General features: G+C 43.0%; 1 protein-coding gene across 4 annotated transcripts in view; it reads left to right on the top strand.

Annotated features, from left to right (window-relative positions):
* The window catches only part of NADK (NAD kinase), a 70,662-nt gene extending 44,754 nt beyond the window's left edge, over positions 1-25,908 (top strand). For 3 of the 4 annotated variants that reach the window (XM_018553086.1, XM_018553085.1, XM_018553084.1), the window contains 9 exons: positions 9,327-9,456; positions 12,932-13,040; positions 17,441-17,526; positions 19,210-19,312; positions 20,620-20,771; positions 21,790-21,889; positions 22,140-22,297; positions 24,143-24,225; positions 25,415-25,908. In XM_018553086.1, coding sequence (XP_018408588.1) covers positions 9,327-9,456; positions 12,932-13,040; positions 17,441-17,526; positions 19,210-19,312; positions 20,620-20,771; positions 21,790-21,889; positions 22,140-22,297; positions 24,143-24,225; positions 25,415-25,568 — 1,075 coding nt within the window. In that variant the 3' untranslated portion in view covers positions 25,569-25,908. Of the gene's footprint in view, positions 1-2,102; positions 2,483-9,326; positions 9,457-12,931; positions 13,041-17,440; positions 17,527-19,209; positions 19,313-20,619; positions 20,772-21,789; positions 21,890-22,139; positions 22,298-24,142; positions 24,226-25,414 lie in introns of those variants that run through there. The other variant, XM_018553087.1, reaches the window with a different exon arrangement.
* Positions 25,909-26,487: the final 579 nt, after the last annotated feature.

The following is a 26,487-nucleotide window of genomic DNA, read 5'->3' as shown; positions in this document are numbered from 1 at the left end:
AGGTCATCTCTCTTCTCACTTGGTGTCTTCCACCCCCCGTCCCTCAGTCTTTTTACTGGTCAGAGCAGCAGGAGAAGGATAAGGTCATCTCTCTTCTCACTTGGTGTCTTCCACCCCCCGTCCCTCAGTCTTTTTACTGGTCAGAGCAGCAGGAGAAGGATAAGGTCATCTCTCTTCTCACTTGGTGTCTTCCACCCCCCGTCCCTCAGTCTTTTTACTGGTCAGAGCAGCAGGAGAAGGATAAGGTCATCTCTCTTCTCACTTGGTGTCTTCCACCCCCCGTCCCTCAGTCTTCTGACTGGTCAGAGCAGCAGTAGAAGGATAAGGACATCCTTCTTCTCTTCTCGATCCGTGTCTCCCGTCCCTCAGTCTTTTGACAGGACAGGGCAGCAGTAGAAGGATAAGGACATGCCAGGTCAGTCAGAAGACAACAGCTGCGGCAGGAGATTCATTCTAAACAGCGTGGATGGAGGAATCTGGCTGAATGAAAAAAAATAAAATAATGGCCACCGTTAGACCCCCTTCACATGGGCTGATCAGATGGGGATCCATGCACGGATCCCCTCCTGATGGGAGCAGCGCAGATCAGATGTCTCCACTGAGTCCCAATCAGACCACCATTGTTAAAAGGGCCTTAGTCCCCGTTCACATCTAGGCGTTTCGTCACACAAAGGAGAAATCCCATTAATTCCTATGGCCCCTGTTCACAAGCTGTAAAACGCCTGACGCTTCCAAAAAAAAGTACACAAGCATCCTTTGGCAGTTTACAGCGCATTTTGTCACCATAGGCCTGATAGTAAACGCCAGAAAACAGATGGCCCGGAAAACGATGTGCCTGTGTCTTTGCGTGCGTTTGCCCGTTTACATCAATGTCCCAGGACCTGCCAGCTGAAATGTGCGACTTAACGTACGCGTGTCAGTATAGTGCACATACCGTAGATACGCGCAAAAACCACGATGCCTGGGTGTGAATGAAGGCTTATATTAAAAAATGCATCCGATTATTAACAAATCCAGAGCTGCTTTATTGCCTCTCTCTTTATGCCTGGAGTTCAGCTTTAAAGTGACATTAAGGGCAAAAGTCCCAGTCCCCCCTCAGTGCTAGTGTAAGGACTTACCTTAAATGATGCCTCTTAATACGATCATCATCATCTTCTTTCCAGGAGTTTTTAGCTGTCCCTCCAGCGTTGGTGCGGGTCTCCGATCCAGCGCTGACTCCTCTTCTCTCATGTCCCACGGAGTCTGTGCGGGTGCTCCATAGACTTACCTTGTGTATCTCCTCGTCTCCCGGCCGAACATCTGAACTGCGCATGCGCCCGCCCCAAGATCCTTTGCGGCCGCCCGATAAATTTTCAGGTGTTCGGACGGGAGCGAGCGGTAAGTATTAACCCTTTGAAAAAGTTTTTTGTATTGTAATTATTTTGCATATATCTACTGCTTGCTCGCAGAAGATATATGCAAAAACATGCGAGGGTATAATAACCCTCTAAATTGGCACAGAGCCCAACACACATCTTGCTGTGTAAAGCATTTCTCATGCTTGTTTCTCTTCTTCTGGATGTTTTTGCAAAGTCTGATTACAAATAAACTTCTTCTTCTGCATAGACTTCCCTTTAGTGGCAATGATACAATGTAATGAAATGAAGGTCTGTCTGCTCTGAGATCTTCTTGCAGCGTGCCTGGGTCTGTGTGCATAGGGGACAGGACTCTTATCTCTGTTCAGATGTAATCGCAGGCTGCATCCAAACTCTCGGCTTACACTGGAATCCAGTCTGGATGTGTGCAGAGCACAGGTGTGTGGGTATTATAGGAAGCACGGACTTCCTAATGTGCCTTCCAGCCAATCAGCAGGGGAGATGTGATGATCCTTTTGTACAGCGAGTGCATGTTTCCCCCACCTGACTGATACAGCCTCTCTCCTCCTCCTCCTCTTACTGGGCAGGTCCACTTCTATGTAATGTGCTCTAAGAGGCATTGCTGTGGCTTCAGAGACAGATTCCTAAGCTTTGTGACCTATACACCTGCCAAGTCTTCAGGCCACAGGTCCTACTCGTCCAGTGGAACTTCTGAAACACTGCAGACTCCTTGAAGCTTCTAGCTGAGTGGAATGGCAGAGTATTATTACACATTCTCAATGCAGAGTCTCACAGTGCTTCAACGACATAGGAACACGTGAAGCTGTTTTCACTTAGTCCTGCCGGACCGAAGACTGCAAGAAATCTGCTTTCAGAAATGATTTGGGATTGCGCTCACTTCCAGGCTCTCTTCCTGCCCTGCGTGCTCAGCTGCAATTTTTTTGTCTCCCCTCTTTTTGGTTTTTCTCATTCCAACATCGGCGTAATGTCGCGCAGCCAGTAGCATCCCGCCTGTATCAGGACTCTCCAAGCGCAGCTTCTCGGACGTCTGAACGGTTTATGCAAAGCACCATGAAGATTTTTGACAAAGTGAGGCCCCGAAACCTGCCCAAGAACAACTGGCAATGGTTAGTATCCATCGCTGCGCTCGGGGGCTTGCGTTTTGCCTCATCAGCGTGAATAAGTACATGATGTGAGCAAAGTTGTTGAATTGAAGCGGTTGGGTGGGGGGGGTGTATACACGGATTTCATGGCAGCTATCCAAGCCTGGGTTATCGCTGCTCTGCTTATTCTGCAGTTGTCAAAAACATCTGATTTAACCAGAAATTGAACTGGCCGGCAATGTTTGTATACTTTGTGTGCTTGTGGGGGGTTTTCGGTTGCTGTTCTTGTAACAAGGTGTGGACTATATTGTGCCAGAACTGCGTGAAGTTGTAGCTGAAAAGCCTGAATGACTTAATTTCATTGTGACTGGTTTATAAACTTCCTATAGAGATTGTATACTCCAGATTTAGTTATTGTTTTTATATTATGAGACGTCCGTTCAGTTTTTAGAACCAGCAGGAGATATGTTCTTTCATTGACAGGAGTGGAAGAATATAAAAAGTATTTTTGCATTTCATTTTTCATGTTTTTGTTAGGATCATTGGTTTGGTTTGTTGTTTTTCCCCTCAATCCCTGATCATATAATGACAGTTTTATAATTGTTTTACTTCCGCACACTATCAAGAGAAACCGACAAAGATATCCTACAATATTAGACTATAGAGGTCAACAGGCTTATTCTATTAGGGAGGCCAGTGTTCAAAATTTATAACATAGATCGGGTAAGATTTAGCTTATAGTGATGGCTTATGACAGCGTTTGTTAAGTCAGCCTACAAGTGATGCCTCTGGGCTTTTGTATTAGTGAGTTTGTTAGTGTGGATATGTGTCTATCCCCCGGTGTGTTTAATAGTGAATATGGTTGACTTTCTTACTGCCATGACAGTTGGATATAAATGGCATATGTCATTATGTAGCATGTATGGGACTTTAATTAGAATCCTATTTTGGGTTACACACACATGCACACACACACTCACTCAAGCGCGCGCGCACACACACACACACACACACACACTCTCAAACACACGCACATAAACACACATCACACACACACACACACACACACACACACACACACACACACCTAGAAGAGTGATACATGTCAAGGTGATATGTCCAGCAATACAATTTCTAAAAAGAAGAAAGAGGTATACTTGGTACCCCCAAGTTGCAGTTTGGTAATTTAAACAGTCATTTGTGTGCAGATGTATCTACCTATTTGTTACAGGTATAGCACCGAGAATTTACAAGAAGCTCACAATCTAAGCTCCCTATCGCACATACATACAGGGCCAATTTGGACAGGAGCCAATAACCTTCCAGCATGTCTTTGGAGTGTAGGGGGAAAACCGGAGGAAACCCATGCAAGCACAGGGAGAACATGCAATCTCCTCGCAGATGGTGTGCTGCCGGGACTCCCAGAGCTGCAAGGCAGAAGTGCTGATCGATTGATCGATCAGTCTAACAACCAACCAACTTACCTACCTGTGGCAGCACTGTGGCCTTGCAGCACTGGGGGTTCCCTGGTTCCAATACCGACCAGGTCACTACAAGGCGTTTGCATGTTCCCCCTGTGCTTGCGTTGGTTTCCTCCAGTTACTCGGGTTTCCTCCATGCTGCAAACACATGCTGGAAGGTTAATTGGCTCCGGTCTATATTGGTCCTCCTGTCTATGTATGTGAGATAGGGACCTTAGATTGTAAGCTCCTTGAGGGCAGGGACTGATGTGACCGTGCAGTATGTAAAGTGCTGCGTAAATGTCAGCGTTACATAAATGCCCGTAATAAATACAGAAATAAAAATAAATCAACCAACCAACCATTGTTTTATGGTTTTCCCTTTATTTTTGAACCTTTTAATAAAACTATTTTCAGTAGCGCTAGAGATTTTATTTTAAAGGGCTGGCTCACCCAAAATCTTAATTTTTAGACTTTTTATACATCTAAGGTCCAATGGCTTCCCATTGACTTTCCTCCATCTGTAGTGTAACACGAGTGAATGATCCAGCAGGGAGAGTAATGGGCCACAATGACCACAACAAGTGGGAGGAGCTGGGAATTCTGGGAGGGAGGATCTTTCAAATGAAACATAAGAAGCTAGAGTATTATTCTAGTTTATTGATATGTATCCTGGAATTACTGATCACGTTGGCTTTTCCCAACTGTTAAAATGCAGGGCACTGATGGTTTACTACAGCGGGATATGTCCCTTCAGGTTTGTCCCATTTGAATAACTCTTGTGACAAGACCATCTGACAAAGTCCTCTCCATCTTAGAAGTGAGCAGCTTCTGTATGTGACATTAAGTGTGAAGTCCATTGAGCTGCATCTGTTTATTGCATTGTGCAGGAGCCTTTTGACTGCATAAATATCTGTCATGGATGTATGCTAGGACTGCTAATTCAAATTAAATAAGGCGGTTCGCAAACACAAAGCCAGGTTATCGGGGAGATTGACCTGATTTAATCTACAAACTGTCAGGCCACATAGAGGGTGCAGAAGAGTTGAGCAGCAGCAGTTCTCTCCTGAGATAAGAGGATCATGTGATAATCGGTCCCTCTATAGCAGGGGTAGCCAAACCTCAGCCCTCTAGCTGTAGGGAAACTACATATCCCATAAGACATTGTAAAGAATCATAGAGCCACAGGCATGACTACCGGAGGCAGCTGCATAATGGGTTTTGTGGTTTAATCATGGCTGAAGGGCTGAAGATTAGCTACCCCTGATCTATAGCATCTTGCTCCCCATTGCTGCCTTCTAGGCAGTATTCGGGCTTGTGGCGAAGGGCGGATGTTGCGCACTTTGCATTTGAGATCAGTTTAAGACTCTTCTAATATTAGTTAGAATTTCTTCACTGGTGTAGATGACCTCCTTCCCTAATAAACCTGCTTCAAGCTGCTTTTGTGTTCCCACTGACAAGTATGGGGAGAGAAGCCATTCTGGTGCACACAATGACCCTTCAAAACTCTGTGCGAGTGCTTGCAGTCTGTTCCATCCACATATGACCGGGTTTGAAGTACCTATACACGCGTAGTAGTCCACACAGTGTTGGACGATCCATCGGGGTGTAGAAATGGTGGCATCAGCGCAGCGCTGACCCCCAGAGCATCATTTAGACCGGTCGGAATGTTCTCGGACAAGTTCTGTTTTCTTTCATGTCCGGCACATTAGAACTGCCAGCAGCTAAAGTGTCACCTCAGTGAGCTGCTACAAGTTGTTCTGAGGTCCGTTCTCGGTACTGGTGCATCAACTTCATCTCATTAGATGTTTTCATACAATAGTAATAAAATATGGTCTGTTTGTAAAAGATGGGAACACAAAGTGGTAAAACTGAAGCCTGTTGTATGACACAAAAGCTGTCTAGTGTCATAATCCTTTTATATCGGCTATGAATGCGGTCATTACACCGTACATAGTTCTTCTTTGTGTGCAGAAATGTGGACTATTCCCATTGACACGGCACTAGAAGTGCAGGGGTCCTGGGTTCAGTTCCCATCAAAGACACCATCTGATCAGAGTTCCTATTTTTTCCTTGTGTTTATTTGGTACCCTCTGTCTGCTTGAATTTCCTTCCACAATCCAAAAACAAAACTGGATCCTGACTAAACTTCTCCCAGCAAGTGTGTGTCTGTGAAGCTGCGCTATAGACTCTGAATTGTAAGCTTCTCTGTAGCTAATAAAAGTAGTTCTGGCTGCACTTATAAAGCACCTTACGATATGTCCGTGTTGTATACATATAGCAAATCGAGAATATTAGTGCTTTATGGTTACCCATGGCTTATTCCCATTAATCTTTTCCACTTTTTACAATGCATGTCTTATCCATCTGTTGCAATCAAAGTGGTTCACCGACGCACACAAAGCGAAGTTTCCAATATCAATATTTCATTGATATGTTTATTTGTGAAACGTCATGTCATCATAGGCAACATTTAAGATACACGTATGTTTTTTTAACAGAATATTTATTTATTACTTTGCTATAATTCCACAAATGTATACATTCACAGTATAAAAACCAATTCATTTAAACAAGCCTTAAAATATCACATACAACAAACATATTCCCTCCATCTTGTCATTTCCTTCTTATATTTAATTATGTGACTTCTAATTTCTTATATAATGACTCCACTAACACCGACCTTATATCCTTCCACACCCCCCCAAAAAAAACACAACACCATTACAAAATCTATGGAGGTATCTAAATGTATCTTTATCTACAAAGATCAGGATCTTGGTTCTTTCTTCTATCCAGAGATAGAGGCGTTTGCTTCACTAAACTATTCTTTTCTATACTATTCTGTGATGTGTATTATTTGAATTTTGTCAGGAATTACATCATGGGATGTTTCTTCATGCACCTGGCCTGATGTGCATATATACTTAGTGTTCACACATGTATATTGTCACTGTGTCGCCCTGATGAATGGTCCCTGCGAGGTCCTGAAATGTTAGCCTATGATGACGTGACTTTTCACAAATAAACATATCAACGAAATATTGATATTGCAAACTTTTTTAATGTGTGCTGGTGAATCTCTGTGATTATGTTGAGTTTTTGCACGGCGCCATCCGTGCGATCCTCTCGAGCACCACTGATAATATGGAGTTGTAAAGGTGCCCATACACCTTACGATTATCGGACTAAACTTTTCGTCCGATGATCGAACCGCCGTACGATTTTCGTACGACGGCCCCATCCTGCCCCGATTATCGCAAGGTTCAATCAGCGGTAGTTAGAAAAAAACACCTGGACGACTTGCGGTAATTGACCGCAATTATTTTCGTTTGCGCATGCGCAGTGTTAATCGTACGACTTTTGACGGACGGAAACGCCACCAACCATGCGAACATCGTACGATCAACCAAAGTTTTCAAACATGCTTGACCGTCAAAAGTCGTACGATTGTACAGTACTATCGGTCGGGCACTCTATTCACACGTTACGATTGTCGTACGAAAAGTCGATCGCATACGATTATCGTACGATAATCGTAAGGTGTATGGGCACCTTTAGACCGTAAGGAGCGCAGGTGGCCTTTGGGAACAATTATCCATCTGTTGGGCAATTTTAGAGTAGGGTTGGCCCCACTTGTCATACATATGTATATAGATATCTGGTTAAGTCTTGGGCTGGGCAGCTCAGTACATAAAGAGAAGGGAATTTATCAAAACTGGAGCAGCTGTGCATGGCAACCAATCAGCATCCACCTTTCATTTTCAAATCTTAACTGAAGAAACTGAGGAGAGAAGCTGATTGGTTGCCATGGGTAACTGCTCCGCGTTTTGTCTGCTCCAGTTTTGATAAAGTTCGCTCAGAGTGTCCAGAGAACAATAGACTTCAGGGACCTTCAACTTGGAGAAAAATTGTGAGCCACAATGCCACTCAAAGTATATTTGCTCAAGTATACAAGTGTTTGTATACTCCAGGTTGCTGTATAGAAGTCTATACATTGGCACAGACTGATATACACGCCCTTCTCGATGCCGATACTCCAATTTATTTGATTGAGATATACAGTAATACCTTGGTTTACAAGTAACTTGGTTTGAGAGCGTTTTGTAAGACAAGCAAACATTTCTGAAAAATGTTGCCTTGATATACAAGCAAATGTCTTGCAATAAGAGCAAAATTTTGTAGAAAAGCACCACCTGAAATAAGGCTGTAGCAGTGCAAGCGATGGGACTGTTTAAAGACAATGCAATGTCACATTGAATAGATTCCTTGTTAAGGTTTCACAAAATGAAAAAGATTCCATTGAGTCAAGAGATAGCAGTGATTCCGTTAGTGACAGTGAAAGTCGTCCTACACAATAATCCTCCTCTCTCTTGTCCCCCCCCCCACACCAGCCACGAAGGTACCGGTAATGTTTATTTTTCTTTATATTTTGTACAGTATTATATTACAGTAAAGTATTGTAATCATTTTATATGAATATTTTTGGGTTGTGGAACGAATCATTTGAGTTTCCATTATTTCCTATGGGGAAATTCGCTTTGATATACAAGCGCTTTGGATTACAAGCATGCTTCCGGAACGAATTATGCTCTTAAACCAAGGTATTACTGTATATGTATTTTTTTATTGTAGGTTTCAGTGCCCTTCGGTGTTCCTGAATGCTTTAGACAATGATATGTTGGAATATTACATCTAATAGCCTCCAGTGCAATCTCAGTAACCAGAGGCTTCGGTTACCAAAGTGGTTCAGTGACTGTTCCTTGCACTGTGATTGGCTCCTGAAGCCTTTCGACTGAACGTTCCACATTATAAGTCCAGCAGGACCAATCAAGGCTGGACACACTTAGCCCATCGCACACATACCTTGTATCATTCACTTGCTGCCTGTCCTCTGTACTTGCAAAGCAGTCTTTGCCTTGCCTTCGGTCTGAATGTCATTTTTATTTTTCTTCTTTTGCCTTCTTTCCGAAGCTTTGACTCGCCTAATACATTGAGGATATGTTTAGCATCTACTTTCCAGCCAAATATGCAGACTTTTTCATAAGACAAGTCACGTCGCTGTGCTGCCACTGCCCAAGGATCTTTGAGAAGGTGAAGGTGAAGGTGCAACCAGTGCAAATGTACGCCTAATGCACAAAGCTGTTTCTGTAAAATTAAAGGATTTAATGGAGTATTCTTTTTCTTTATCTAAAGCCACCAATCATATTCCACTTTTCAGTGTTCTGGCAAGCTATGCGTTAAAGACATCTGATTTGTTGCTCTGAACGGCTTGTAGTGTCTTCATCTTGCTTTGCTGTTAGCAGAGTCTCAGTTGGCAAGAACAGGGAAACTGCTTTTTTTTTTGTTTTGTTCGATTGAACAGTAACTTTCAGAAAGTGAAAGGTTTTGTTGCTGTTTTCCAGGCACCTTCAGGACCCAGCGAGCCAGCTACTAACGTGGAACAAACCACCCAAAAGTGTGCTGGTGATCAAGAAAGTCAGGGATGCGAGTTTACTGCAGCCCTTCAAGGAGCTCTGCGTGTTCCTTACAGAGGTGAGTGGGGTAGCTGCATGCACCAGTATGTACTGTATAATGTATGGAATGCATCGTCTTTGCAAATATATTTTTAGAAATGCATATAGGAGATGAACCCAATACAAATATTCTTCTGGATGTGTTACTGGTAGTTTCTGCACTCAGTGCAGTGTTACACAGTGATTGTACATTACTGCTCCTTCTGAAAATGCAAGTCTGTGACCCACCTAAAACCATACAATAGCTGTGCGCCTGATAGCTCAACTGCCAAGTGAGGCTAGGTACACACTATGGCATTCGTGCACAAAACCGCACGGTCACGGATTCGCACACCATTTTGTAATGACATTATTTTGTAATGGCACCCCAGTTGCGCCAGGCAGATTGTGCAGTTTCCCGCCACAATACTGCCTGCGCACAATCGTAGTTGAAAAAAACGGTATGTGTGTGTCACAAAAAGAGGTACATGTTCCTTTTTTCAGCGATTGCCGTGTGGGTTATAACCCTATGGAAATCAATGGGGCCGCGCGGCAAACGCTGTGTGCAATCGTGCACGGTCCCCGGGGCCGCTGATATCTGAACCTAGCCTGATTGTATTGAGCCTCTAAAAGCGATTGCTGCATGGATATAACCCCATTGAAATCAATGGGGCCACGCGGCAATCGCTAGGTTCTGTGCGCAATTGTGCGCGGTTCTGGGACTCGCATCCGAGGATCGCTGATATCTGAACCTAGCCTGATTTGTAGAAGCAAGCTCCCTCTATTGGCTCATTCTCCAATCTGTTTGTATCTCAGCAGTTCCTTAGCAGTGAGAAAGCTTTTTCTGAGTGGCTGATCCACTCTTCCTTTAGTAGCTAAACTGCAAATCTCTTTATTTCAAATAGTATTAAAGAAAAACTCCAGAAGAACAATTAGCCCCTGCAGTGGGATCGCATCTGCTCTGCAAGGGTTACCTGCTTGTTTTTGTCTAGATTATATACATACCTTCCCTAGGTGAGGGTGATGTCACACTCCTTCCATGAGATCCTGAGAACTATGAGGACCCCAAATTTCACAAAAAGACATTCTTGCATTAGACTGGAGTCTCTTCTCCAGAGATTGGGGTATTCATTGTTCCCCTGGTATCTTGCCTAAAGTAGTGAAATAGTTTTATACTCACCTGAGCCATGGAGCCGGCTTGTTCTTATGCCGGTTCTTGCAGCCTCTCTCCCTCTGTCTGTGTATAGACATGAAGATGCCAAGGAACATTCCAGTGCTGCAGTGTAGGAGACAGGCTGGAGGGAGCGCTGTGACAGCTGGCCGCCTCGAAGATTTGGGTGAATGTAACTTTGTTGTTTTTTGAACCTAGACAAAAGCGAGCACTTAACCCTTGCAGTGCGTGGATAGCCCTACTGCAAGGGTTAATACAATTTTTTTCCTTCTTCTCTTTCTCCTCTTCTTCTTTTCTTCTTCTTCAAACTATAAAACTTTTTTTAATACTTAAACCAAACAAATATACACTGCACAGCAAATTGTGTGTTTACATTTTTTGACCCAAGTAGTTAGTCATCATGTTTCCAAACAGCGGGCTCCAACTCTCAGCTTCCATGAACTTCCTGTACAGCACAAGATCAGGAGGGCACAGCAAGCAGTGGACAGGTGCAATAGCCTTCTATTGCAATTTGAAATGGCCAATAGCAGGCTGGCTATTGCATCAGCCCACTACCTGCTGTATTTACATTCAGCTGCCGTCTGCGAAATCTTGCCACTGGCAGCCGTCATTCCCAGGCTGCAGCTATACAAGGGCCATGTGCTTACAATACAATTATTTTCTTTAAAAATGATAAAAGGTGGGAAAGTCATTTTCGGTTTCGGCCTGACAAATTCTGCTGCGGGAGGTGCGATGCAGTTCCATTCATTTCGAAGGCACCCCAAACGCAGTGGAACACACGGTACAGCGATGCCGTGCGTTCTAGTGCAGTGCGATTGCAAAAAATTGTGCATGCAGTTTTATTCTGAAGTAAACTTTGTTTGTAACACTGCATTTGTGTATCTTATTTTAAATCAAGGATGGTATTTATTTATTTTTATCCGATTAATCGAAAAAATAATCAGCCAACTAACCAATTATGAAAATAATCATTAGTTGCAGCCCTAGAGTTGGAGTCCTTCACATCTTTAGTACTTGAGCTGTAAAATTTTGAGGATTAATTATTTCACAGTAACTGCAGCTACAGAGGTAATTGAAGGCTAGTTTTAAAGCTCATTTACTGATTGTGAAGAATATGCAAATATTTAAATCTCCGTAGCCGGACTGCAGTTCTACGTTAAGGTAACTGAGCTGAAATGGCACTGTGGTGCCTACTGAAATTACATACCATCCTTAAAAAAAAAAAAACTTGAGGCTATGGATGCAACGATAGCGGTTTTCCGGTATTGAGTACCAATATTTTTTTCCCCAGTACTTGCCGATACTGAATACCGATACCGGAAGTCCCATTAAGGAAGCCAGGCGGTGTGTAATGAGTCGCCACCCGGCTTCCCGATTGGCAGGGAAGCCGTCTCCATGCTTCTTGTCACCAGGTGATGAGAAAGCATGGAGCCGGCATTCTGGCCAATCAGGAAGGCGTGTGCTGTGTAAGGACATGGCGCCCGGCTTCCTGATTGGCCGGGAAGCCAGCTCCATGCTCCCTCGTCATAAGGTGACGAGGCAGCATGAAGCCAGCTTCCCGGCCAATCAGAAAGCCGGGCACCGCGTCATTACATGGAGCTTGGCTTTCTCATTGGTCAGCTTCCCGAATTACACGCTGCCCAGCTTCCTGAATGGCCGGGAAGCCGGCCCCATGTTCCCTCGTTACATCGGGGGAGCATGAAGCCGGGCAGCGTGTAATGACTCGCTGCCCGGGTTTCTTATGTCGGAAGTTAAAATATCGGGGAAGGTATCAGAGCATTTGGGCGAGTATGAGTACTCACTCAAATACTCGGCATGGGCACGATACTAGTATCGGTATTGGTGCATCCCTACTTGAGGCTGTTCCCATCATGAAGAGTACGGGCAAACCTTTACTGTTATCGGAGGATTAAAACTCCTGCCAGGTCTGTCTTGGTGATGGGGAGATTTTACCCCCATTTCTCTCTAAGAAGAGAAAGTGACGGGAATCTGGGGACAGAGCAAATATAATGATTTAAGTAGAAAGGAAGGATTAGAAAAACCGTCAGAACATGTTTTTATTTCTCTTATCCTTCCCAGAGGAAGTGCGTGTTATGTGTGAAGTGATCATTAGTGACTGGGGAACTGTCTGTACTGACTATGGATGAATTTTCATTAAAGAATGTCGATTTTAGTATTTAGTAGGTTTTTTTTTTTCCTATTGTTGCTGTAAAGCCCATTTTGCTTCTCGTTTTGGCAACTGTCTTCCACCCAACACCGAATTCTGAGAATGCAGCTGTGTTCTCCTGTGGCCGGCCTTTTCTTGGCAATTTGCATTTATTGTCTCCAACTGTCTCTTATTTAGGAAAAGAACATGATAGTCTATGTGGAGAAGAAAGTTTTGGAAGACCCCGACATTGTGAACGATGAGATATTTGGACCAGTAAAAAAGAAGTTTTGCACTTTTCGAGAAGGTGAGAATGAAAGGCTTAATAACAATGATCAAATCTGCCAGTAATCAGGTGATTTGGGTGTATAGCCCTCAGCATCTCTTCTTCCATAAGCTCCAGGAGTCTAAGTACCACTGACGTCATCATCACATCTTATGCAGGTCTATTGACCTGCATTAGACGTTTAGACGCAGAGGGGTATTCTATAACTGGAGGGGGGCGGGAGGGAGAGAGAGAGGTGAGCGCCAACCACCATGGGACCGAGGATGAGGCTAGAGCATTCCTGGCAAAGGGATACAACATGGAGAAATGTGCATGTATTACAGAGATGTACTGCATTTTTTTTGTGTGTGTCTGACATACACTTCGGTTTTGACTGATGTTCATTCTGATATGAAATGGTTGGGAGGTAAGATTATGCCAGGATGTGATTATCATATGACCACTCACTCCCCCTTACACAGTCCAGATATTTAACGCTTAGGCCAGATCAAGGGGTCAGAGTGGCGAGCCAAGTCTTTTGCAGAACAGGATGCCCAATCCTAAAAATAAGTTGAGCAACCTAGTTTCATTCAACTGTGTTATCAAAGAGGAGATAGCAGATCTTAGGGATAACCTCATCCTTTTGCTGCTGCTCTTTCACTGTCCATTCAGCAGCCTGGGGGTGGAGGACACCACTTTATTCCTTTATTGTACGTGGTTTCATCCAGCTGACTGTGCTGGATGGACAGAAATACAAAATTTGGCAGGAAAAAACACTGTTTTTTGGCTATTATCTGTGTATTTAGATGTTTGCCTGGAGTTCAGCTTTAAAACCTGTACTGGGATAAAGTCAGGCTTCCGTTGCTTGGCCTTTCTTTCTGTATACACTAGTTCACTGCTTTCATGCCCCACAATCATCCTGAGCTTGTTCAGCTGAATATACATTCCTAAATGTTTTTTTGTCTGGATGACCTTTACCAATTGGCTTCTTGGCACCGGTTGGCCTTTTCTTCAGTCTGTGAGCTGGCCAGCACACCTCTGCCCATGTGTGCCATAGTTTCTGTTTTAGTAAAATGCCCATCTACAAATGTTGATGGGTACACTTGCCACACTTCCTTCTACATCTGAACATTACTTGTCTATTAATCCTGGACATTTTTCCCTGCCGAACCAGTTTAAAACTCTTCGCATTCTGCATTCTTTGCATTCTTGAAATGTATTCAGCTGATTGTATTAGATTTTGGGAGCCAGCTCATCTTGATGATGTGAATTCTGCACATCCACAATATATTACTTCCAACCCTCTTATGATTTACCTCTTTCCCTAAATATGGAGGATTTAGTGACCATGCAGGTGTCTGACTTTATTTTTGAGACATTGACATCTGAGTTGCATTCTCCAGATGACAGCACTCACCATTATCTTCCAAATAATAAAATGTCTTTGTTAAATGTTCAGGAACATACAGTACAAAAGAGGTTGACACGTTTCAGCCATACCCGCCCTTAGTTATTACTGGCTTGATATGCCTGAAATGCCGCAGCCAGTATTTATATTTTTTGTACTTTATGTTCCTGGTGATTGAACAAAAACATTTTATATTTTGGACAACGATGGTCAATGCTGATGTCTGGAAACTAAAATTGCACTAGGAGATGTGTAAAGCTGGCCATACACCTATAGACTATCTGCAGATTTTCTTTACACTAAACTGTGTGGGTGGAGGAATCTCCTGCTGGGCCAAGCTTCAGTATCTTGCTAGTCTGCCCTACTGGCTCTCTAAATATCTGAACAATATGATTGGTTGCAGGCATTGTTCAGGTATTTTGACAGCCAGCTGGAGATTCCTCGATCCACACAGTTTAGTGTAGATGGAGGAATCTGTTGCACTTTTTCCATCTGACCATAGACAATCTGCAGATAATCTATAGGTGTATAGCCAGCTTTACTGAATACCCAACCATGCTTGTTTGAATAGGAGGTGAAAGGGTTGAGCGACACTGAGGTTCAGCTGTCTGACATCTGAGATACATCGTAAAACAATCTTTGGAATGGTGGTATTTTTGTGATGAAATTGATTAAAAATGTATATTGTTTAGAGATATTGCTTTAGACTTTATTTGGTTAACCTCTAGCCCATAAAATTCTGGAAACATTATTTCATTAAGGTAGTGTACTGATTAAATCAATGTAGTGTAGATAAGATAGCAGTGGATTAGATTATGCAGAACAAGACAAGGCAGGCAGATACATTACATATGTATAATTCACTCAGACTTCCTGACAATGGGGAGTCTGACAATGACAAATTGCACATGCCAGAGTTTCTTCATCCATCATTAGAAAGGTGGGGGAACATATCGTGTGTGTGTGTGTGTGTCATTAAGGCAAGGGCCAAATGTACTCTGTCAGAAGAATTCTATTATAAAACTGATAATAATCTATAAATTTAAAAATAGTGCATCTAAACCCAAGCACACATATGTAATATATTGCAGCTTACCAGTCCTTAGATGGTGAATGCGTTAGCTTCCTTTTTTCAGTTTTAGAACAGTTTCAGCAAGAACAGAAAATACTTATTGATCTTGCCAGAAATCCTGGTCACTTCCTGTGAGCTGAACAGGCATCATAAACAATGCTGTCTTTCTTTTGTAAACTACTGGGTCCTTCAATTCACCATGCTTTAGAGATGAACCAAGGCAGACATGTTTAAAGTCCGGCCTTGACAATCATGGCTCCTTCCATGGATATCTTGGAGAAGTAAGTGTAGACATGAAGGGACAGGTTATATCTCATTCACAGGATTACCAGGTATACTTAGAAAAAAAGTAGCCTGAAAAAGTTAAACTGATGCTGCCAGGTCATCTTAGAACTGGTAAGCTGCAATATACACAGCCTGGCCAAAACAAAAGTCATGCACTCTAATATTTTATTGGACAGACTTTAGCTTTGATTACAGCACACATTCGCTGTGGCATTGTTTCAATAAGTTTATGCAATGCCACAACATTTGTTTCTGTCCAGAGTTGCATTCATTTTTGACCAAGATCTTGTAGTGATGATGGGAGAGTCGGACCACTGTGTAAAGTCTTCTCCAGCACATGCCAAAGATTCTCAATGGGGTTAAGGTCTGAACTCTGTGGTGGCCAATCCATGTGTGAAAATTATCTCTCGTGCTCCCTGAACCACTTTTTGGCAATCTGAGCCCGATGAATCCTGGCATTGTCAATATGGAATATGCCCAGGCCTTCAGGTTCATTCAGTATATTCAGGTAGCCAACTGACCTAATTATTTGGGGACATAATGTTGCTGAACGTAGACCTGACCAACTGAAGCAGCCAACTGATCATAACACTTATCCAATGGAAGGCTCTTACCTATTTCCTTATCTAAATCCAGGTGGTGACTTTTTTTTCAGCCAGGAAGTGTACTTTTTGTTTTTGGGTTTGCATACATTGCAAGTCTTAAAAGATCATTCCGTAGGTGGAGTCTGGTGGCCCGAGTCTTCCTCTGACATCCCGTATCTCTTGGGGACTGAAATGATGATATCTCCTCACCACCGTTAGTGCTCTGCTCCTGCCTACCTGTTTCCACTCCTCTTTAATTCTCCATAATATAAAATGCATGACAAATCCAACTGGGAGATTGGTATCCCCTTGTAAAGGTGAGGTGTGCAGACTGGGGAATGGCGCTCAAAGATCTCACCACAGGACCCCTCCAGAGTTATAAGATATTGTTAAGCATTGATTATATGGCATTTACCAAAACCCTGAAATGCCATTTGTTGTTGGAGGGAGTATTTTATATGTCCAAGTTATGGTATTAAAAGCGTTATGAATATAAATGCCTTGTTATAAGATTAGGACTAGGTCACATCTTTCTGCCTTGAGGAAGGGACCCTGCACGGCCCCGAAACGTCGGTTTATTTGGATGTCTGTGGCGCTTTCTGTCCAATAAAAGGGACATATTTATCTTTACTACTGAGTGCTGGTGATTTCCTGACTTTCATGTGTTTGCACGGCGCCATCCGTGGTAATTCATCACTGCGAGCACCACTTTTTTTCGTATCTGGCCGGGACTGCTGTGGGGAGTGCGGAGGGTCTCCCCATCGACTTACATTTGTTATAAGAAGGAACATTTTTCTAATATGAAGTACATTTATAATACCTTCCTGGTAATTTTTGATGCCAGTAGTATGTTTTCTAGTGCAGGGGCATAATCGGGGGCTTTCTGTTTTGAATATTAGGCAATTACACCTATAGACACGATAAGCACACTGCCTTCAGGATTAGCATATGTACACAGGCCACATCAGCATGGTGTTCACAGGCCTCGAGTCCTCCCGGAGTTCTCCCTTTTGATCACTTCTTCTGCTTCGTTGGTTATAATTAAGAATCTGAAACATTTCCTCGTTTGCCTATTTGATTAATGTTTTTCTAGATTTTGATGACATCTCTAATCAGATTGACTTCATTATTTGCCTTGGGGGAGACGGGACCTTGTTGTATGCATCATCGCTTTTCCAGGTAAGATGAAACTTTGGAATGACGCCAAGATACCCGTAGAGAGAAATTGTTGCACAATTGTGGGGACTCCAATGATGGCATTAGTGACCCTCAACAGTAGCAAGAGACACATTTTTGTCAGCTCATGATTGTTCATTTCATTCAGGAGCTGAGTGCATAGAAGACCGATCAACTCGTATTTATATTTAATTGCAGGGTCTGTAAAGGGATAGAAGGCAGGGAAATGTGCATGTATGTGAGATGTGCTGCAAAAGGCTTTTGTTTTATTTTGCCTTGGCACACGCTTTAGGTAAAATAAATCCTCAGATCTCTGTGACATTTGCGTCACTTAGAACATGTTAAATCAATACTACCGGTGACCCTATGATTGGCAATAAACGTTCTGCCAGTTCAGCATGGGAACAGGAGCTGATACCCACAGTCCTTAGTAGTCACCGTTTGCTGGAGGTTGTAATGTATAATCATAAGATCATAGTTCCGAGCGCATAATTATAGAGGTATCGTAGTGCAATCCTCCATTGCCTTTTAGTGACCTGAGCTGTCCTAACCTCTATTGAATCTGTACAATAAGAACAGGTCTGAGCTGTTTCTACTCCTTTTACATCCGGAGGCAGACACCTGGCCCACGGCACTTTCAGTACTGGTTTCAGTATCTGTTGAGCACGGTTCTGTCACTTCATGCGTGTCCAGACAAGCTGGCATTCATAAACCTTTACCAACTAATTAGTATTTGAATAGACTGACTCTTAAAAGGAAATGCATTGTGGGTGTATTTCTTTCTTAATTATGGCCAGGGCTGAAAGATTCAATTTAATGTTTTTTCTGAAGTGAAATATTACAAATGGATATTATGTATTTATACATCCAGCCAGCAGGGGGAGCTCAAGGCTCATGTTCACATTTTCTAGTTTCGTCTTATCTCTTGTTGTAAGAGGTCTGTTTACAGAGCTCAGTAGCTCAAGCTGAAATTTGATCTGTGACTCCTACGCCTCCCTCTTCCCTTCATACAGCTCCACTCTGCTTTAGTTAGCACCAGCCTGCCTAGATGGCGATAATTGTGGTTGTGCTGTTCCTTTAGAAAAGCCATAGTGCTCTGGGAGTGCTTTGTCATGTATGGATACACTAATAAAATAATAAAAAAAAAAAAAAAAAAAAAAAAAACCTTTAAAGTTTTCATGAGTCAACTGAAGCCATTTGTTTTTGTTTTGGATAGGGATTAGAGCTCATGTCAGGTTTTTATTGCTGTCTTTGATCTTCAGATTCACCCTCCCTGTTTGTCCTGGTGACTGTTATCACTGAAGGTGAAAGTAAAATAAAATCCCAAGTTTCTGGTTGTTCTCAGAACAAAAATAGATGGGAAATCCTCCAATGGGGACACTAGTTCTGGAGACCCTGCTGACCACCAGGGATTTCCCTCACTTCCTGTTGTGGCTATTAGACTGGATGTAAAGGGAAATTCCCCCAAATTGACACGGATGACAGGACACATAACCCCCTCCTAACTCTATCTAAAACTAAACATAAAGTTTTAGCTTCAGTTCTACTTTAAGAATCCTGCACCATTATCCTGTCGAATCTTCTCCAGTGAAGGGACGTTTGGTAAAGTCAGCAATTTACATGCATGTCTTTTCCTGCACCTTGTACGTTGTCTCTACATGGAAGTTTCTTTCTTTCTCTCTGCAGGACAGTGTCCCTCCTGTGATGGCGTTTCACTTGGGATCACTGGGGTTCCTCACCCCTTTCAGCTTTGACAACTTCCAGACGCAGGTCACTCAGGTTATAGAAGGTAAGAAAAGCCCCGGAGGTCAGCAGACGGGCAGCCAAACTCCTCTTCAGCGGGCAAAGCCCTGGCGCTCCTCTATTGTCTCAGCAGAGTTAATGATCACTCAGTGAATAGTGTGTGCTGCAATTGGCATGTTCCTTTGTGTCAGAGCAATTTGCTAAGCAGGCTGAAAAGAAGGCTGTTACCTCTGCTGATCTGTGGGCTGGGGACAAGTTGGCAGTCAGTAAACAGGCTCCATCTTTTGTTTACATGGGAAAAATTTAAAGAGCTCAAACATAAAAGAGCAAAGTAAACATGATGCTGGCATATCCCCATTGTAATGTACAATCCCTTTTGTTAAATATATTTACAGTGTCTCTGAGTTGCTTTCCTTTCCCCACAAGCCAGTGTGAATGCAAAAGAAACACAAATTCGCTTGATGCAGCTCAGAAGCATCACCCTGAGCATCTGAAAGGAAAATTAAAGAGAGCCTGTCACTTTGCTCACTCAGAGCAAAGTGAGAGAGCTTGCACATCATCCACATCCCCCAGACATCTCCATCTAACCAGCCACACTCCCTCTCCACCTCTCCACCTCCCCACACTGCTGGAGTTCTTGCTAATAGAGTGCGGCTGTTTTGTCCTCACACTCCAGCCTTGCTGTTCAAGAACTGCAAGAGGCTGATACCAGGTTGAATGTAGGTTCTTGCATTGCATGCATTTAAAAAAAACTTTTAATGATTACAGAGCTGCATTTATTTGTATCTATTAGATCAGCTTTAAGTGATATAAGAGTCTTACCCGAAATAAATAGAGTAGATTTAGGGATAACCTGGCTGGTTCACAACTGGCTCCTTTAAAGTATATGTAAACCTAAACAATAAACGGCTTTTATTTGCTCGTCATATCTGTTTGATAAATGCAAAAATGACCTGTTGCTTCTGCCCGAAATACAGTGCTGTTCTCCATCCTGTGCACTCTGCAGTCTTGTCTCATGCAGTGGTGTCAGGAAATATATTAGGACTACAGAACACCTCCAACTATGTTATGGATAAGATGAGAGAGGAGGGTGATCTGTGACAATGCTGCTCTTCCATAGATACAGTACAGAGAGCGAGGGTTGTTACCCTAGAATAGGAAGTGTGTTACTGGCAGGATCACCAGGTAAAGGGGAAAAAAGCCTAAAAACAGAAAACGAATGAAGCTACCACATATCAGGTCCAGTAAGCTGCAATATATATCACATTTGGTCACTTTTTGGTCTATATATCTGGATTATAGGTAAACCGTTCTGCCATATTTCTCCAGGATAACCTTTGTATCTCCTTGTAGGTAATGCGGCCCTGGTCCTCCGCAGCAGGCTAAAAGTGAAGGTGGCCAAGGAGCACAAGGAGAAGAGGTCCTTGGTACAGAATGGATTGGAGGAGAATGGCTTAATTGTCAACAAACCTGAGAAGGAGCTGGTCAGGCAAACAAAGTATCAGGTGTGTACCTTATTATCCGGCTTGCCATTCACTAATATTTATTTGTGCAGTAGAAAGATATTTTGGAGGATAGGTTCTACAAATAATGAATAATCATAGTCCTTGAGGTATAGCTCTATGAGCTTGGTCAGAAGCTGAGGTAAGCCAAGGTAAACGCTTGGCGATCGAGCATGTTTACACAGATACGCAAACACATTCTCACTTTTTCACTTCTACCAATGCATAGTGACACAATTGTTAGAGGAGAGCAGAGCTGATGGGGGTCTACAAATCACTGGTCACTCTAGTTTGATTTACCACTAAAATGTAAAATAAAAGACTATTTCGTTTGTAGAGCACTGCTAGCAAAATAGGATTGTGTGTTTTTTTGCCTGTGGATGCACTTTGCTGGTAGGATTGTTTTGAGAGCAGGACATTTAAAAGATGGGTTAATCCTTTTGATATTACAGGAACATGTGAAACAGCATATTTGGTCTAATTGTTTGGGTTTAGATTAAGGATGTTCAGATACCTGTGCCGATACTTGGCATTGCCACGAGAACTATCAGGGCTGCAGGGGTTGCAGCTGGGACCTGGCTCTGGCGCTCCACCACTGTCCTCAAATCATGAGTCTGTATTGTATTAGAAAAACTGTCACATGACAATAAACAAAAATGTATCAGTACTTGTATCTGTGAGTACTTGGACAAGTATCAGTACTTAAAAATATGGTATTGGTGCATCCCTAATATATATTTATTAAAAAAACATCATACATTAAAACACAGGATGGACAAATCCCAGGAGCTCCGTGTGCTCCTTACAAATGACAGCTGCCTCCTAACTTTTGAGTTTTTCTCTAGTCTAGTCTTGGAGCTCGAAAAGTATCTGTACATGTACTTGTACTGAATACGATACTTGGTATCTGTGCATCCCTAGATTGGATACACTTTAATATTCACAGTGTATTATATATCTGAAATTGGAAAAATATGCCTGGCATGGTCACATGATGTGTAATATGTGTAATACTTTTTAGGTCCTGAATGAAGTAGTAGTGGACAGGGGTCCTTCTTCTTATCTCTCCAATGTAGACGTCTTCCTAGATGGGCACCTCATCACTACCGCTCAGGGGGATGGTAAGTGCTTTGAGGACTGTGCTTGTGCCCTTCTAGATGTCCCATGTAGATGAACAGACCTGAGACCGTTTGTGTAGAGATGGCTAAAGAACCTGTAAATGTCATTTTCCTGCCCTTTGGTCCCTTAACTTATGTGCGAGAGGTTAATGTTAAGTGTATGTTAATGTTTTCTCTGTAAGTCAGTAAAGAAAGTCGGGGAGCAATGGACAGGTGTCATAATTGCTGTGTGTGGTCTGTCTGTCCTCTGCAGGGGTCATTGTGTCCACGCCAACAGGCAGCACCGCATATGCAGCCGCAGCTGGAGCCTCCATGATCCACCCCAATGTACCTGCCATTATGATCACCCCAATCTGTCCCCACTCTCTTTCCTTCCGGCCAATCGTGGTTCCCGCAGGAGTAGAACTTAAAGTAAGTTTTCTTGTTTTCATTCTTTTTATTACAGTTTATTTTCTGTAAGCATTGGTAATGTTGAATGGCACCACCCAAAACATTTTTCAAGTGATTTTGGCTCTACACGGCAGAGTTGACCCTTTTTAAGCTGTACAAATATCCCAAAATGTTTTTTAGTTCAAACTGTCTACTGTACCGGATTAAAGCCTAATTGAATGTTCCCTTTGAATTAGCTAAATGCATTCCTAGTACATCAGGAGAAATGCATGAAGCTGATTGAGGCAGATGTCCTTGTAAAGAGCTTCGTAACTAAAGGCTGATACAACTGCAAGGGCCTGGGACTTCTATCACTGTCTGCAAGCTCAAAACCACAATCTCCCATTGAGGGAATACTTTTTATATGACGAGGAAGCATCCATCAACAAAATTGCAGCTTCAACCCAAAGACTTTTCTAGGGCTGCAATCGATAATGAGAATCGTTGTCAACGTTTCTCATTATTGAGTTGGTGCGGATCCCCTGGTTCTCTCCTACATGCTGGGAGCCAGTGTTCCATCGGCTCTGTGTCCTTCCTCCCTGGGAGCAGTGGGGATCGGAGGGGGCACAGACCCCTGCAGCCAGTGCCTAGTGGTGAGAAGAGCTGCACCAAACCCCCTGTGACTCCCCCCCCCCCCCAACCGCCCATCCCATCTACCCCAGGCCAACGCCGCTTTGCATGCTCGTTCCTCCTCACTGGGAGTCTGCTGCATGCTGCGGCTTATGTTCCCTTCAATCCCCGAAGCTCTTCCCTGCCTGTATGGTCAGGGGTGGTGGCAAACAGAGGGGGATATAGAACGCTGGAGCCCACACTGTATGCAGTGGCCAGAAATAATAGCCAGCCTGCTATTGACCATTTCAAATTGCTGTAGCCAATAGCAGGTTGGCTATTGAACCTGCCCCCTGCCTGCTGTCAACCAGCAGAGGAGCGAAGCTGAAGGAGTACTCTCTCCTTCAAGTCCCTCATCTGCTGATTGACAGCAAGCAGAGGGCGGGTGCAATAGCCATCCGGCTATCGCAATTTGAAATAGCCAATAGCAGGCTGCCTATTGCATCAGCCAACTACCTGCTGTGTTTACATTCAGCTGCCAGCTGTGGAATCTTGCCACCGTCAGCTGTCATTCCCTGGCTGAAGCTATTCAAGCACCATGTGCGGTTACACAAAGCATGGTATATGCACACATTACATATGTGCATAGTAACAGAGATCATCCCTGACTTGAGTAAATACGAACTTACATTTAACTGGGAAAATGTAAACCTTGCCCCTTCTATGTTATGATCCCTATGCCAGTGGCCTGTGATGGTGTGGGCATTTTGTGTATTTACAACCATCAACATAGTCCTGTGTGCACAAGGGTAGTGCGTATTCACTTATTTTTCATCAACTGCACATGTATCTCGTATATTATCCCTGTTCTATACACAGAGGTAGCTGCATATGTGTGGTCAGGCAAAATGACTTGCATAGAAAGTTAGAGAACTCCACTCCTAAGGGGTCAGTATAAGTGAATGTTTCAGTCTTTGATAGAGGCTCATGAATGAAATCCCCGAACAGACTCCACTGGTGATATCTTTACACTTGAGTTCCCAATTCTGCTCACCTGCTACAGTAATATAGAGGCATCTTGTTCCCTGTAAGTAACTTATATGATGGAGAATGGGATGGCATGAGTGGGAACACACCTCTTGTAGTCAGATTGTTAGCTGGGCAGAATCAGAGCAGGGAACATATACATATGTGGCATAGTTAGTATTTCATTTTGAGTTATTTTATTTTTTCCTTAATAAGAAAGCCATTTCCAAAACTGTTTTTTTTCTTTTGCAGATCATGCTATCTCCTAATGCACGGAACACTGCGTGGGTCTCGTTTGATGGAAGAAAGAGGCAGGAAATTTGCCATGGAGACAGGTGAGATTTTGCATAGCCAGGGAGACTTGGCAGTTATGTAAAAGTTATCTATACTGAGAGAGGTATGGCAGCTGTCATTTCTGACCTCCACTAGGTGTGATTGTGACTTTTGTTTATGCAACCTGACCACAGACCTACTTATACTGAGTGAGAATCTCTTATGATGTTGTAGTTTGAGATGGCTCCTGAGGAAAAGTGACATGCATGCTCTCTTTTTAAAGGACAAGAACACTTTTTTTTAAGGGTCCTGTCTGCCAAGTGTGATATTTCTGTTATAGGAGAAATTGAGCCTCTTGGGGACTGTCTGCTATAGCTCCCACAATGATTCCCACTGGCTTAGGGCATTACCACCTATTTTGTTCTGTTGACAGGAGCTAAAGTTCTTATAACTTGCCATCAGTGTTCCAAACATATAGGAAATAACTATATCCCAGATGCAAAACAAAGCACCATTGACAGGGTTTTATTACATGTGATTGTCTTACGGGTCACCACTTTATCATGTGTTAATGCATATATGAAGAGGCATGGTAATGTTCAGGGAATTCTGTGCCCTCTCAGAAGACTTGGAGATTCATTGACTTAATTTGCTAGCATGTCTGTGAAGGTTCTCGTTCATCCAGGTCATGGTATATCTGTAAAAAATAAGTCAAGGCAACTGGACTTCCTGTATTTTTCTTGAAGATGTTTCACTGATTATGCAACCAGCTTTCTCAATTCGGAATGACTAGGTGCCTCTTTGTATCTGGAAGTAATGGGTACAAGAATGAGTAGAATGTGCTAATAGGAAGCTCTCTATGGGCACATCGCAGGGACCTAATTTATAGCACACTTCTATGTAGGCCAGGTTCACACCTAGACGAGCTGGTAAGCTATTTTCACACGGTTGTCGCGTTTTTGTTTGCATGATTTTGCTTTGAAAACCGGGCGGTTGGTGTGCGATTTTCAATGCATAGAGATGTCTATAGGACCCAAACTGTGCGGCAACAGCCCGAAAATAGCTCCTGCACAATAAGAGATTTCTACCGCGTGACAAACCGCAAAGGTGTGAACAGCTTCCATAGAGTTGAATGCAAATCTCTGTTTTGTGCGATATCGCACGGCTAAATCCGCGCGATACATTGCCTAGGTGTGAACCTAACCTTAATCTTGCTGGCTAACGTTTAAATTTTGTCTCCTGTCATTGCAGTATTAGCATCACTACCTCTTGTTACCCTGTCCCCTGCATCTGCTTCCGGGATCCGGTTAACGATTGGTTCGACAGCTTGGCTGAGTGTTTGCACTGGAATGTTCGCAAGAAACAGAACCATTTCACAAGCGAGGAGGAAGAGGAGGAGTTCTAGCCTTGGCCATGACTCAGAGACTCAAGTCAGCGGCGCCTGAACAGTTTCCATTTTCAGTGATCTTTTCTCCTTTTCCTTCGGGCCCTTCTTACAGACTACAGACCAAATCAGACAGACGTGTTTTTATGAGCTATCGGCTGCAAAGTACTGGTCGACGGACAACCAGCTTCCTATATTTATCAAACCTAGCATTCTCTCTTCAACTTTTAAGACAGAAGTTTATATTTGTGTTTCTTTATAATGAAACTTACAAATAAAATGAAATAACTTTTTTTGCTGCTTGCAATCTATAGGGCCCGATTTATGAAAAAAAAAAACTGGAGGAAAGCAAGAAAACAAATTCTGATTCTTGCAGCAACCAATCAGAAGCTTCCTTTTTTCTAGAGCAGATTAGTGGGGGAAAAAAGCTTAAAGGTGAGCTCCAGGCGAATGGATACTTACACAGTTGAAATACATATATATACACCATTTTAATGTAAATACATATATGTACACAGATTTGTTCTGTTCTGTTAACCTTGTGATTCAGGGATCTCCTTCCTGCCAGAACAGTCAGGATGGTGACCTCGCTTTTATCCACTGCACTCGAGCAAAGTAGCTTGGTCACTGCTCAATTCCCAACCTGTTGATTGTATTTGAAGAAGCAGCAGAATGCTGATAAGGTTATCTTTCTGCTCTTGTGCTGCTAGATTGAGTGCACTGTGCAGTACCGCTAGCTTTCCCTCTTCCTGAGTCCTGTTGTGCAGGAAAATACTGGAAGAAATATAGATTTGAGTACTTTTACAAAGCTGTATTTAAAAACGTAGTTAATATGTTTTAGTGAATACCTTCATGGAGCTTCACTTTAGCGGCCAGGCCAAACTAAAACTGAGATTTAATTTTGGGTGGTTGCTGGCAAGCCTAATTATCTTCAGACTTC

The sequence above is a fragment of the Nanorana parkeri genome, unplaced genomic scaffold (genome assembly GCF_000935625.1).
Source record: "Nanorana parkeri isolate BGI_ZX_2015 unplaced genomic scaffold, ASM93562v1 scaffold109, whole genome shotgun sequence".
In the NCBI taxonomy this organism is placed as follows: Eukaryota; Metazoa; Chordata; class Amphibia; order Anura; family Dicroglossidae; genus Nanorana; species Nanorana parkeri.
The sequence above is the reverse complement of the archived record's forward strand: the minus strand, read 5'-3'. Positions and strand labels throughout refer to the sequence as shown.